The sequence below is a fragment of the Babylonia areolata genome, chromosome 19 (assembly GCF_041734735.1).
Source record: "Babylonia areolata isolate BAREFJ2019XMU chromosome 19, ASM4173473v1, whole genome shotgun sequence".
Lineage (NCBI taxonomy): Eukaryota > Metazoa > Mollusca > Gastropoda > Neogastropoda > Buccinidae > Babylonia > Babylonia areolata.
Window position 1 is genome coordinate 1,970,001 of NC_134894.1, and position 12,500 is coordinate 1,982,500.

The 12,500-nt window shown below is 46.2% G+C and overlaps 1 protein-coding gene across 3 annotated transcripts in view; it reads right to left on the bottom strand.

Annotated features, from left to right (window-relative positions):
• The window catches only part of LOC143293371 (carbohydrate sulfotransferase 15-like), an 80,940-nt gene that overhangs the window by 49,898 nt on the left and 18,542 nt on the right, over positions 1-12,500 (bottom strand). The window contains exon 1 of one of the 3 annotated variants that reach the window (XM_076604175.1): positions 8,892-9,160. The exons of the other annotated variants lie outside the window; for them this stretch is intronic. Coding sequence (XP_076460290.1) covers positions 8,892-9,023 — 132 coding nt within the window. The 5' untranslated portion in view covers positions 9,024-9,160. Of the gene's footprint in view, positions 1-8,891; positions 9,161-12,500 lie in introns of those variants that run through there. 3 annotated transcript variants of the gene reach the window in all.

Consider the following 12,500-nt stretch of genomic DNA (forward strand, 5'->3'; position numbering starts at 1 on the left):
CAGCTCATTAACCACTGCTGATTATAAATCATTGAACATTCTTCCACTATATCTAAGACTAGAATACAAGGCTCTGTTTCTGCACAAAGTAGTTGCTGGAGCAGCTCCTCCTGGTTTTGTAGATAACTTTCCAATAAACAGCAATAGACACTTTCATAAACTTACAATAACTCTTCCAAGAACTGAGCTCTTTCAGTCAAGCCTTTCATACAGTGGTGGTTCGAACTGACATCATCTGCCTTCCTTTTTAAAACAGATAACTGGTAGTGTTCACTTCAGAAACTCTTCAAAAAAAAAAGTTTGATAAAATGGAAAATAAAAAAATGATGTAAATCAGCCTGAGTGACAATGCCTTTCTCCTTAAACAGGTAATGTTAACTAAAATACCATGCCCTTCTCCTTAAACAGGTAATGTTAAATGAAATACCATGCCCTTCTCCTTAAACAGGTAATGTTAACTAAAATACAATGCCCTTCTCCTTAAACAGGTAATGTTAACTAAAATACCATGCCCTTCTCCTTAAACAGGTAATGTTAACTAAAATACCATGCCCTTCTCCTTAAACAGGTAATGTTAACTAAAATACCATGCCTTTCTCCTTAAACAGGTAATGTTAACTAAAATACAATGCCCTTCTCCTTAAACAGGTAATGTTAACTAAAATACCATGCCCTTCTCCTTAAACAGGTAATGTTAACTAAAATACCATGCCCTTCTCCTTAAACAGGTAATGTTAACTAAAATACCATGCCCTTCTCCTTAAACAGGTAATGTTAAATGAAATACCATGCCCTTCTCCTTAAACAGGTAATGTTAACTAAAATACAATGCCCTTCTCCTTAAACAGGTAATGTTAAATGAAATACCATGCCCTTCTCCTTAAACAGGTAATGTTAACTAAAATACCATGCCATTCTCCTTAAACAGGTAATGTTAAATGAAATACCATGCCCTTCTCCTTAAACAGGTAATGTTAACTAAAATACCATGCCCTTCTCCTTAAACAGGTAATGTTAACTAAAATACAATGCCCTTCTCCTTAAACAGGTAATGTTAAATGAAATACCATGCCCTTCTCCTTAAACAGGTAATGTTAACTAAAATACCATGCCATTCTCCTTAAACAGGTAATGTTAACTAAAATACCATGCCATTCTCCTTAAACAGGTAATGTTAACTAAAATACCATGCGCTGTTACTGTTATTATTAGTATTAGTATTTGCATTGTAGTTGTTATTATGATTAAGGATGGTTACATATTTATGCACATGCAAGTGTGCTCGGTGTGTGTGTGTGCGATGTGTCTATTTCAGTATTTGTATTTGTCTTTCTTGAGATGACATTATTGTGTTTTTTCTCTCTTCTTTTCATCATCATTTATTTTATCTTATTCACTTAGATGTAGCAGTAGTAGTAGTGGTGGTATTGTATTTTTTTTTTTGTTTTGTTTGTTTGTTTAATTTCTTTGCCCTGAGGGCCGGATGAAAAACAACAACATGTCTTTGCTTATTCCACTTCCCTCATTAAAGAAAATTCAATCAAAATTCATTCATTCATTCTTTGCGTGTGTGAAAGAGAGAGAGAGAGAGACAGCGAGAGAGAGATAGAGACAGAGAGACACAGAGGGAGGGGGAAATGACTTTTAATAAGATTTATCATCAAACTCTCTGTCTCTGTCTCTCTGTGTCTGTGTCTGTCTCTGTCTGTCTGTCTGTCTGTCTGTCTGTCTGTCTCTCTCTCTCTGTGTGTGCAAAATAATTTGTTTTGCTTTCTTTTTTGCTTTCAAAATATTCATTCGTTCATTCTAACGTTTTGTCATGCAATGAAAATATGCTGAGGCTTTTACCCACGTCATAAGAACCAAAGGGCCACATTAAAGTGTCACAGATTACAATGTTTTTAAGCTTTGCCAACTCGTTGATATCTTTTCTGTAATTTGTTTGTTTGTTTTTTGTTGTTTGTTGTTTGTTGTTGTTTTTTGTTTGTTTGTTTGTTTCCTTTTTCCACTTCATTTACTTCAGGAACCTATGGGTGTCGTCACACAAATATGACGACCAGGCAAGAAAGCAAACAAGCAAGTGTGTGTGTGTGTGTGTGTGTGTGTGTGTGTGTGTGTGTGTGTGTGTGTGTGTCCTCTCTTTCTTTCTCGTTCCCCATCCCCCTCCCCCTCCCCCACCCTGTCTACTCAGACGTAGTTAGAAGTTTGGAGACAGGAGATCACTCAATATGTAGCCTCTGTGCTGGATATTGGCGGCGCTTACAAATCAATAGTGTGTGAATATATTGTCTGTGTCTGTGTGTGTGCGTGTGTGCATGTGTGTGTGTGTGTGGCTGCATGCAGGAGATGTTTTCATTGTGATGTGAACAGTGACTCAGATAAAAGGCCGTGGTGACGGCTTGAGGTATTGTGTGCATGCCGCTCACGTTGACAGTCAACATATGAACATGAAGGGGGCTGCAGAAGATTGAGTTTATCACTGGAGTCCGAACTACACAACTACACAGCCCTTCAGATAGCTACAGAACTGTTCACTACATAACTACACAGCCCTTCAGAGATCTACAGAACTGTTCACCACATAACTACATACCCCTTCAGAGAGCTACAAAACTGTTCACCACATAACTACACACCCCTTCAGAGAGTACAGAACTGTTCACCACATAACTACACAGCCCTTCAGATAGTTATAGAACTGTTCACCAAATAACTACACAGCCCTTTAGATAGCTACAGAACTGTTCACCACATAACTACATAGCCCTCCAGATAGGTTCACCACATAACTACACAGCCCTTCAGATAGCTACAGAAGCTCTGTTCAACATATAACTACACAACCCTTCAGATAGCCACAGAAGGTCTGTTCACCACATAACTACACAGCCCTTCGGATAGCTACAGAACTGTTCACCACATAACTACACAGACATTCAGATAGCTACAGAACTGTTCACCACATAACTACCCAGCCCTTCAGATAATTATAGAACTGTTCACCACATAACTACACAGCCCTTCAGAGAGCTACAGAACTGTTCACCACATAACTACACAGCCCTTCAGAGAGCTATAGAAGATCTGTTCACCACATAACTACACATCCCTTCAGATAGGTTCACCACAAAACTACACGGCCCTTCAGATAGCTACAGAACTGTTCACCACATAACTACACAGCCCTTCAGATAGTTACAGAACTGTTCACCACATAACTACACAGACCTTCAGATAGTTACAGAACTGTTCACCACATAACTACACAGACCTTCAGATAGGTTCAACACACAACTACACTGCCCTTCAGAGAGCTACAGAACTGTTCACCACATAACTACACAGACCCTCAGATAGCTACAGAACTGTTCACCACATAACTACACAGCCCTTCAGAGAGCTACAGAGCTGTTCACCACATAACTACACAGCCCTTCAGATAGCTACAGAACTGTTCACCACATAACTACACTGCCCTTCAGAGAGCTACAGAGCTGTTCACCACATAACTACACAGCCCTTCAGAGAGCTACAGAACTGTTCACCACATAACTACACAGCCCTTCAGCGAGCTACAGAACTGTTCACCACATAACTACACTGCCCTTCAGATAGCTACAGAACTGTTCACCACATAACTACACAGCCCTTCAGAGAGCTACAGAACTGTTCACCACATAACTACAAAACCCTTCAGAGAGTTACAGAACTGTTCACCACATAACTACACAACCCTTCAGATAGCTACAGAACTATTCACCACACAACTGCACTGCCGTTCACAGAGCGACAACAACATGGTTCTTCCATGACGTAGGCTTTTAGACACACATACACATTTACCTAGCCCTCTACACGCACCTATACATTTACCTAGGCCTCTACACACACCTATACATTTACCTAGGCCTCTACACACACCTATACATTTACCTAGGCCTCTACACACACCAGTACATTTACCTAGGCCTCTACACGCACCTATACATTTACCTAGGCCTCTACACACACCTATACATTTACCTAGGCCTCTACACACACCAGTACATTTACCTAGGCCTCTACACGCACCTTAGCACATCCTACACAACCATCTAGGCTGTACACACATCAACACATTCATCTAGGCTTTTCACATTCGTACACGTTCACTTGGACCTGTACACACACACACACACACACACACACACACACACACATTTGCATGCCTACGCTGTGGGAGCAACAGGATATTGGAACGTATATATATATATATATATATATATATATATATATATATATATATATATATATATATATATATATATATATGTGTGTGTGTGTGTGTGTGTGTGTGTGTGTGTTCGGGGGGGGGAGGGGGGGTTGGGGGGGGGAGATATGGGCGTGTGTGCGTGTGTTTGTACAAGTAAGTGTTCATCTGTGTGTGTGTGTGTGTGTGTGTGTGTGCCGTGGAAGCTGCGATACATAGACTAGAAATGAGTGTGTGGAGGAGGGGGGTAGAGGAGGTGCAGGATAATGTGTGTGGTGTGTGTGTGTGTTGGAGCTCATGTACGTTTATATGTATTTGACTGTGCTTTCATATCTATGAAACTGCATGTTTGGTGCATATCTGTTATGCATGTGTGGGTGCATGTTTGAATGTGTGTCTTCATGTTTTACATTTATTTGCTTATTTATCATCATTGTTGTCTTATTTATTTATTAATTATTATTATTATTCTATTATTATTATTATTATTATTATCATTTCGACTACCTTTTCATATTATAATTATTATTTATTTATTTATTTATTTATGTAAGCTTATCTATTATTTATTCACCTTTTTTTCTTTTTTTTCTCTCTCAAGGCCTGACTAAGCGCGTTGGGTTACGCTGCTGGTCAGGCATCTGCTTGGCAGATGTGGTGTAACGTATATGGATTTGTCCGAACGCAGTGACGCCTGCTTGAGCTACTGAAACTGAAACTGAAACTGAAACACACACACACACACACACACACACACACACACACACACACACACACACACTCATCTAGGTCTGTACACATACCTACACATTTACTCAGACCTGTACACATACACGTTCATCTAGGCCTCACCTCACATACCTACACATTCGCACAGCCTGTGGACACATCTTCACACACACACACACACACACACACACACACACACACACACACACACGCACGCACGCACACACACACGCACAAATACAAACACACACACACACACACACACACGCGCGCGCGCGCGCGCGCGGAAACATTTGTGCCAGCAGTGATAATCATCTGCCCTGTATGTATGCCGGTCACATAGAAAAAACAACAACTTCTATCTAAAACAAAAAAGAAAAAAAGAAAAGAAAAAGAAAATGAAGGAGATGTGGGAGAATGAGTGTGGGAGAGAAAGGGAGGGGTGTGGGGGGTGGGGGTGAGGGTGGGGGTGGAGGGGAGGCCAGTGGGTTCAGTGGATGACAGGTTGCCGAAGGATGACAGGTGATTACATCTTCACTCTGTCTTGTGCGTCATTCTTCTTCTTCTTCGGCGGTCGTCAGCTGCACCTCCCACGTTCACTCGTTTCTACACGATACTCGTTTTTACCCCGCCATGTACGCAGCCATACTCCGCTTTCGGGGGTGAGCGTCATTCAGATAACTGACTGTCTCCTCACATTGTCTGCAGGACATGCTCCACCCACACCCAGAACACTGTAGGACATGCTCCACCCACACCCAGAACACTGTCTGTAGGACATGCTCCACCCACACCCAGAACACTGTAGGACATGCTCCACCCACACCCAGAACACTGTCTGTAGGACATGCTCCACCCACACCCAGAACACTGCAGGACATGCTCCACCCACACCCAGAACACTGCAGGACATGCTCCACCCACACCCAGAACACTGCAGGACATGCTTCACACACACCCAGAACACTGTCTGTAGGACATGCTCCACCCACACCCAGAACACTGTAGGACATGCTCCACCCACACCCAGAACACTGTAGGACATGCTCCACTCACACCCAGAACACTGCAGGACATGCTCCACCCACACCCAGAACACTGTCTGTAGGACATGCTCCACCCACACCCAGAACACTGTCTGTAGGACATGCTCCACCCACACCCAGAACACTGTCTGTAGGACATGCTCCACCCACACCCAGAACACTGTAGGACATGCTCCACTCACACCCAGAACACTGTCTGTAGGACATGCTCCACCCACACCCAGAACACTGCAGGACATGCTCCACCCACACCCAGAACACTGTAGGACATGCTCCACCCACACCCAGAACACTGTAGGACATGCTTCACCCACACCCAGAACACTGCAGGACATGCTCCACCCACACCGAGAACACTGTCTGTAGGACATGCTCCACCCACACCCAGAACACTGTAGGACATGCTCCACCCACACCCAGAACACTGTCTGTAGGACATGCTCCACCCACACCCAGAACACTGTAGGACATGCTCCACCCACACCCAGAACACTGTCTGTAGGACATGCTCCACTGACACCCAGAACACTGCAGGACATGCTCCACCCACACCCAGAACACTGCAGGACATGCTTCACACACACCCAGAACACTGTCTGTAGGACATGCTCCACCCACACGCAGAACACTGTAGGACATGCTCCACCCACACCCAGAACACTGTCTGTAGGACATGCTCCACTCACACCCAGAACACTGCAGGACATGCTCCACCCACACCCAGAACACTGTCTGTAGGACATGCTCCACTCACACCCAGAACACTGTAGGACATGCTCCACTCACACCCAGAACACTGTAGGACATGCTCCACCCACACCCAGAACACTGTAGGACATGCTCCACCCACACCCAGAACACTGTCTGTAGGACATGCTCCACCCACACCCAGAACACTGCAGGACATGCTTCACACACACCCAGAACACTGTCTGTAGGACATGCTCCACCCACACCCAGAACACTGTCTGTAGGACATGCTCCACCCACACCCAGAACACTGTAGGACATGCTCCACCCACACCCAGAACACTGTCTGTAGGACATGCTCCACCCACACCCAGAACACTGTAGGACATGCTCCACCCACACCCAGAACACTGTCTGTAGGACATGCTCCACCCACACCCAGAACACTGTCTGTAGGACATGCTCCACCCACACCCAGAACACTGCAGGACATGCTTCACACACACCCAGAACACTGTCTGGAGGACATGCTCCACCCACACCCAGAACACTGTCTGTAGGACATGCTCCACCCACACCCAGAACACTGTAGAACATGCTCCACCCACACCCAGAACACTGTAGGACATGCTTCACCCACACCCAGAACACTGTAGGACATGCTCCACCCACACCCAGAACACTGTCTGTAGGACATGCTCCACCCACACCCAGAACACTGTAGGACATGCTCCACCCACACCCAGAACACTGTAGGACATGCTCCACCCACACCCAGAACACTGTAGGACATGCTCCACCCACACCCAGAACACTGTCTGTAGGACATGCTCCACCCACACCCAGAACACTGTAGGACATGCTCCACCCACACCCAGAACACTGTAGGACATGCTCCACCCACACCCAGAACACTGTAGGACATGCTCCACCCACACCTAGAGCGCGGGTCTTTCTCTCTCTCCCTGTGTGTGTGTGTGTGTGTGTGTGTGTGTGTGTGTGTGTGTGTGTGTGTGTTGTTGACAATGTTCTTGTTAATGTTACATTGTGATGCCGTGACCCTCTCAGTGATGAACAGCGCTACAGAAGAGCACTTCGTTATGGTTGTTATGATTACTATTACTGCTACTATGAATCAGAATCTTAATCATTGTAATATATTGATAATAAAAAAAAGAAAAAAAAGAAAAAAAGAAAAATGCTCATTGGTAGTCTATGGATCCCTTTCTTCCCTAAGAGCTCAGGGCGTTTCAAATAAAAGAACAACACATGACCACCACCACCCCTTCCCTCCCTCAACACACACTCCGGTCTCTCTCAGACTTGACACACATGCAGTGAACAGGGAGGCATGGGCCAGAGACTGACGGACAGCTGTGGAAAGAGAAGAGTTTTAGGTGAAGTGAAGAGAGAGGCAGAGAGAGGGTTAACGCCGGGACGGACAGCTGTGGAAAGAGAAGAGTTTTAGGTGAAGGGAAGAGAGAGGCAGAGAGCAGGCTGTGGAAAGAGAAGAGTTTTAGGTGAAGGGAAGAGAGAGGCAGACAGCAGGCTGTGGAAAGAGAAGAGTTTTAGGTGAAGGGAAGAGAGAGGCAGACAGCAGGCTGTGGAAAGAGAAGAGTTTTAGGTGAAGTGAAGAGAGAGGCAGAGAGAGGGTTAACGCCGGGACGGGCAGGCTGTGGAAAGAGAAGAGTTTTAGGTGAAGGGAAGAGAGAGGCAGACAGCAGGCTGTGGAAAGAGAAGAGTTTTAGGTGAAGGGAAGAGAGAGGCAGACAGCAGGCTGTGGAAAGAGAAGAGTTTTAGGTGAAGGGAAGAGAGAGGCAGAGAGCAGGCTGTGGAAAGAGAAGAGCTTTAGGTGAAGTGAAGAGAGAGGCAGAGAGAGGGTTAACGCCGGGACGGACAAATGTGGAAAGAGAAGAGTTTTAGGTGAAGTGAAGAGAGAGGCAGAGAGAGGGTTAACGCCGGGACGGGCAGGCTGTGGAAAGAGAAGAGCTTTAGGTGAAGTGAAGAGAGAGGCAGAGAGAGGGTTAACGCCGGGACGGACAGACTGTGGAAAGAGAAGAGTTTTAGGTGAAGTGAAGAGAGAGGCAGAGAGACGGTCAACGCCGGGACGGGCAGGCTGGGGAAAGCTGTTCAACATGAACAGCAGCGGAGAGGAGGGAGCTGAGCCAGCCACCTACCGGGGCAGGGGAGACGGCCTCGGAGAGCTGACATGGTCCTCTGCGTCCTGGGAACCACTGGGACACCCCGCTTCCTATGGGGGCCGTCAGAGGGCGCTGCTGGTCCCCCAGCCACGTGACCGTCACGGCCATGACCCTGTCAGTGTGTCCGTGAGGGGTGCACAGTGTCCGTGAGGGGTGCGCAGTGTCCGTGAGGAGTGCACAGTGTCCGTGAGGGGTGCAATGTCCGCGAGGGTGCGCAGTGTCCGTGAGGAGTGCACAGTGTCCGTGAGGGGTGCAATGTCCGCGAGCGGTGCGCAGTGTCCGTGAGGGGTGCGCAGTGTCCGTGAGGAGTGCACAGTGTCCGTGAGGGGTGCACAGTGTCCGTGAGGGGTGCAATGTCCGTGAGGAGTGCACAGTGTCCGTGAGGGGTGCACAGTGTCCGTGAGGGGTGCAATGTCCGTGAGGGGTGCACAGTGTCCGTGAGGAGTGCACAGTGTCCGTGAGGGGTGCAATGTCCGCGAGGGGTGCGCAGTGTCCGTGAGGGGTGCGCAGTGTCCGTGAGGAGTGCACAGTGTCCGTGAGGGGTGCACAGTGTCCGTGAGGGGTGCACAGTGTCCGTGAGGGGTGCAATGTCCGTGAGGAGTGCACAGTGTCCGTGAGGGGTGCACAGTGTCCGTGAGGGGTGCACAGTGTCCGTGAGGGGTGCACAGTGTCCGTGATGTCCTTCACGGAACCCCTGGTCATGTCAAGCTGCCCCGTCACTCAGGATCCATCAGTTTCGTCAGTGCCGGGCCAGTGGACTGTCATTTAGTTTCCCTCCAGGGTTTAGCGGTTTGGTTCTGGCTGACTGTTCATCTTCATGACGCTGTAATGTTTGTCTTGACTGGTCACTGTCCATCTTCATGAAGCTGTAATGTTTGTCTTGACTGGTCACTGTCCATCTTCATGAAGCTGTAATGCTTGTCTTGACTGGTCCCTGTCCATCTTCATGAAGCTGTAATGCTGTCTTGACTGGTCACTGTCCATCTTCATGAAGCTGTAATGTTTGTCTTGACTGGTCCCTGTCCATCTTCATGAAGCTGTAATGCTGTCTTGACTGGTCACTGTCCATCTTCATGAAGCTGTAATGCTGTCTTGACTGGTCCCTGTCCATCTTCATGAAGCTGTAATGTTTGTCTTGACTGGTCCCTGTCCATCTTCATGAAGCTGTAATGCTTGTCTTGACTGGTCCCGAACCAAGTCAGCTGAAGTGATCTGAGCTAGAAAAGCCACAACTTGAAGAACAGAAACAGGAACAGAAAAAGCAGGAGGAAGAAATAACGTTCCACAAAGTAGCACGTTTTCTGAACATTCGAACTTTCTTCTTCTTTTTCCACGGGGGACTGCACATAACCACAATCTCCCAACACTAATCAGTCTCCGAGGAACAAGCACAAGAGATTGTCCCTGTGTTCCCCCAGGTCTATGTTTCCTGGGGTCTATGTTTCCCCGAGCTCTATCAACACGGACCCCAGGCAGAGACCGCCAACACTGAGTAAGGTGACGGCAGGACGCCTCGCTCATCACATCACACACAAATAAAGTACACAAGAACCTGCACACACACACACACACACACACACACACACACACGCACACACACACACACACACACACACACACACACACACACGGCGGGCGGCTGACGGCACGTACAGCGATGAACACTTGTTGACACTACCTGCCCATCGTTACTAACGACCTGACAAAGCGGACTGCACTGCAACCTGTGTTCACTGGTCGATGGGCCCCCCCCCACCCCCCCTTCACCTCAACTCCCTCCTGCAGTGCGCGGACTGTTGACTTACAGGTATGATGGAGTCGTCCTGACTGGGGAGGGAGGTGTTGGGGGGGGGTGTGGGGGGGGGCAGGGGGGGAGGATGGGGAGTAGGGTCCTCGCGGTGAGAACCTACCTGTGCTCCACATGTGTGTCGCGTTGCTCACACTGACAATCCCATCATAAAACGTGCATTTCAATGACATGCATGTGAATACACACACACACACACACACACACAGTCAAATACATAGAGTAATTCAATAAGATTAAGGCAGATCCATACATTATCAAACAGGATAAAACTGAACGCTTTTATAACTAAGTTCAGCAAAGATGTTAGGTGCATATGTGGAGAACATATATCTAGCAACCATATCATATTCGAATGTCAGAATCTAAAATGTTTTTTACCAGACTTCAAAAGTTCTTTTGAATGTGTTATTAACAATTCCAATATGTTATTTGCTGTTGCAGAAGGTTTGCTGCGTAGTCCAATAGGACATTTGTTATAGTTGTTTGATGTTGGCGTTTATAACGTTTCCATTTTTCCTAGCGTTGTCTCTCCCTATTCACCCTCCACACATACACACACTTTTATCCCCACCCCCTCTCACAGCCCCTACCCCCACGGTTTTTTTGTGGGTTTTTTTCCGTCTAATATCACTTCAAGTGGAAAGACGTTAAACTGAAGACGAACGAACGAACACACACACACACACACACACACACACACACACACACACACACACACACACACACACACACACACACACACACACGACAGTATGGGATTCGGCTCATTTTCATTTTCTTCAGGACAGCGGGATTCGAACCCAGGCCCTGACGGGCTCGATGTATTGGCAGATGAATGCCAACCATTCTGCCGCACTCCTCCGCTAGTGCGAACATTCTAAAACCTGTTAATAGATTACATAAACGTGCAGTTAAACTAGTTCTTTTAAAATCCAGCCTATTAACCACTGTTGATTATATACCATTGTCTTCCGCTGTACCTAAAACTAGAACATAGGGATCTGCTGATGCGTAACGTAGTTACAACAGTTCCATCTGCTATTGTAGACAGCTTTCCAATAAACACCAATAGACACTTTGATAAGCTGAAATACCTCTTTTTAGAATTGATTTCTTTAGGCCGAGCTCTTTATACAGTTATATGCCTTTCTTTTCAAAACAGATCATTTCATTTAGAAGCTCTTTCCAAAACAAATGTGTAAGGGGAAAATACATAATACTATAAATCAGCCTGAATAACAGTGTCATTCTTCTTAAATATGAAATGTTAACATGAAATAGCATACACTAAAACTTCTGTTACGATTAGGAATGGTAATGTGTTTGTGCATATTCATCATGTGTGTGTGTGTGTGTGTGTGTGTGTGTGTGTGTGTGTGTGTGTGTGTGTGTGTGTGTGTGTGTGTGTGTGTGTGTGTGAACTGTCCGTTTTAGTAGGCATATTTACATTCTTCTTATGTTTATTCTATCTCTCTGTCTGTCAGTCTCTCTTGTTTGCAGTTTATTTAATTTCTTTGCTCTGAGGGCCAAATGAATAATGCATGCCATGGCTTCCTCCACTTCCCTCATTAAATAAGGTTGAATCGAACTGGATTCAATTCAGTTCAATTCTCTCTTCATCACACACGCAGACACACACACACACACACACACACACACACACACACACACACACACACACTTTATATATATATATCTCACGTAAACGAGAGAGAGAGAGAGAGAGAGAGAGAGAGAGATGTTTTATTCATGCGTTTACTGTTGCCCTCATGACA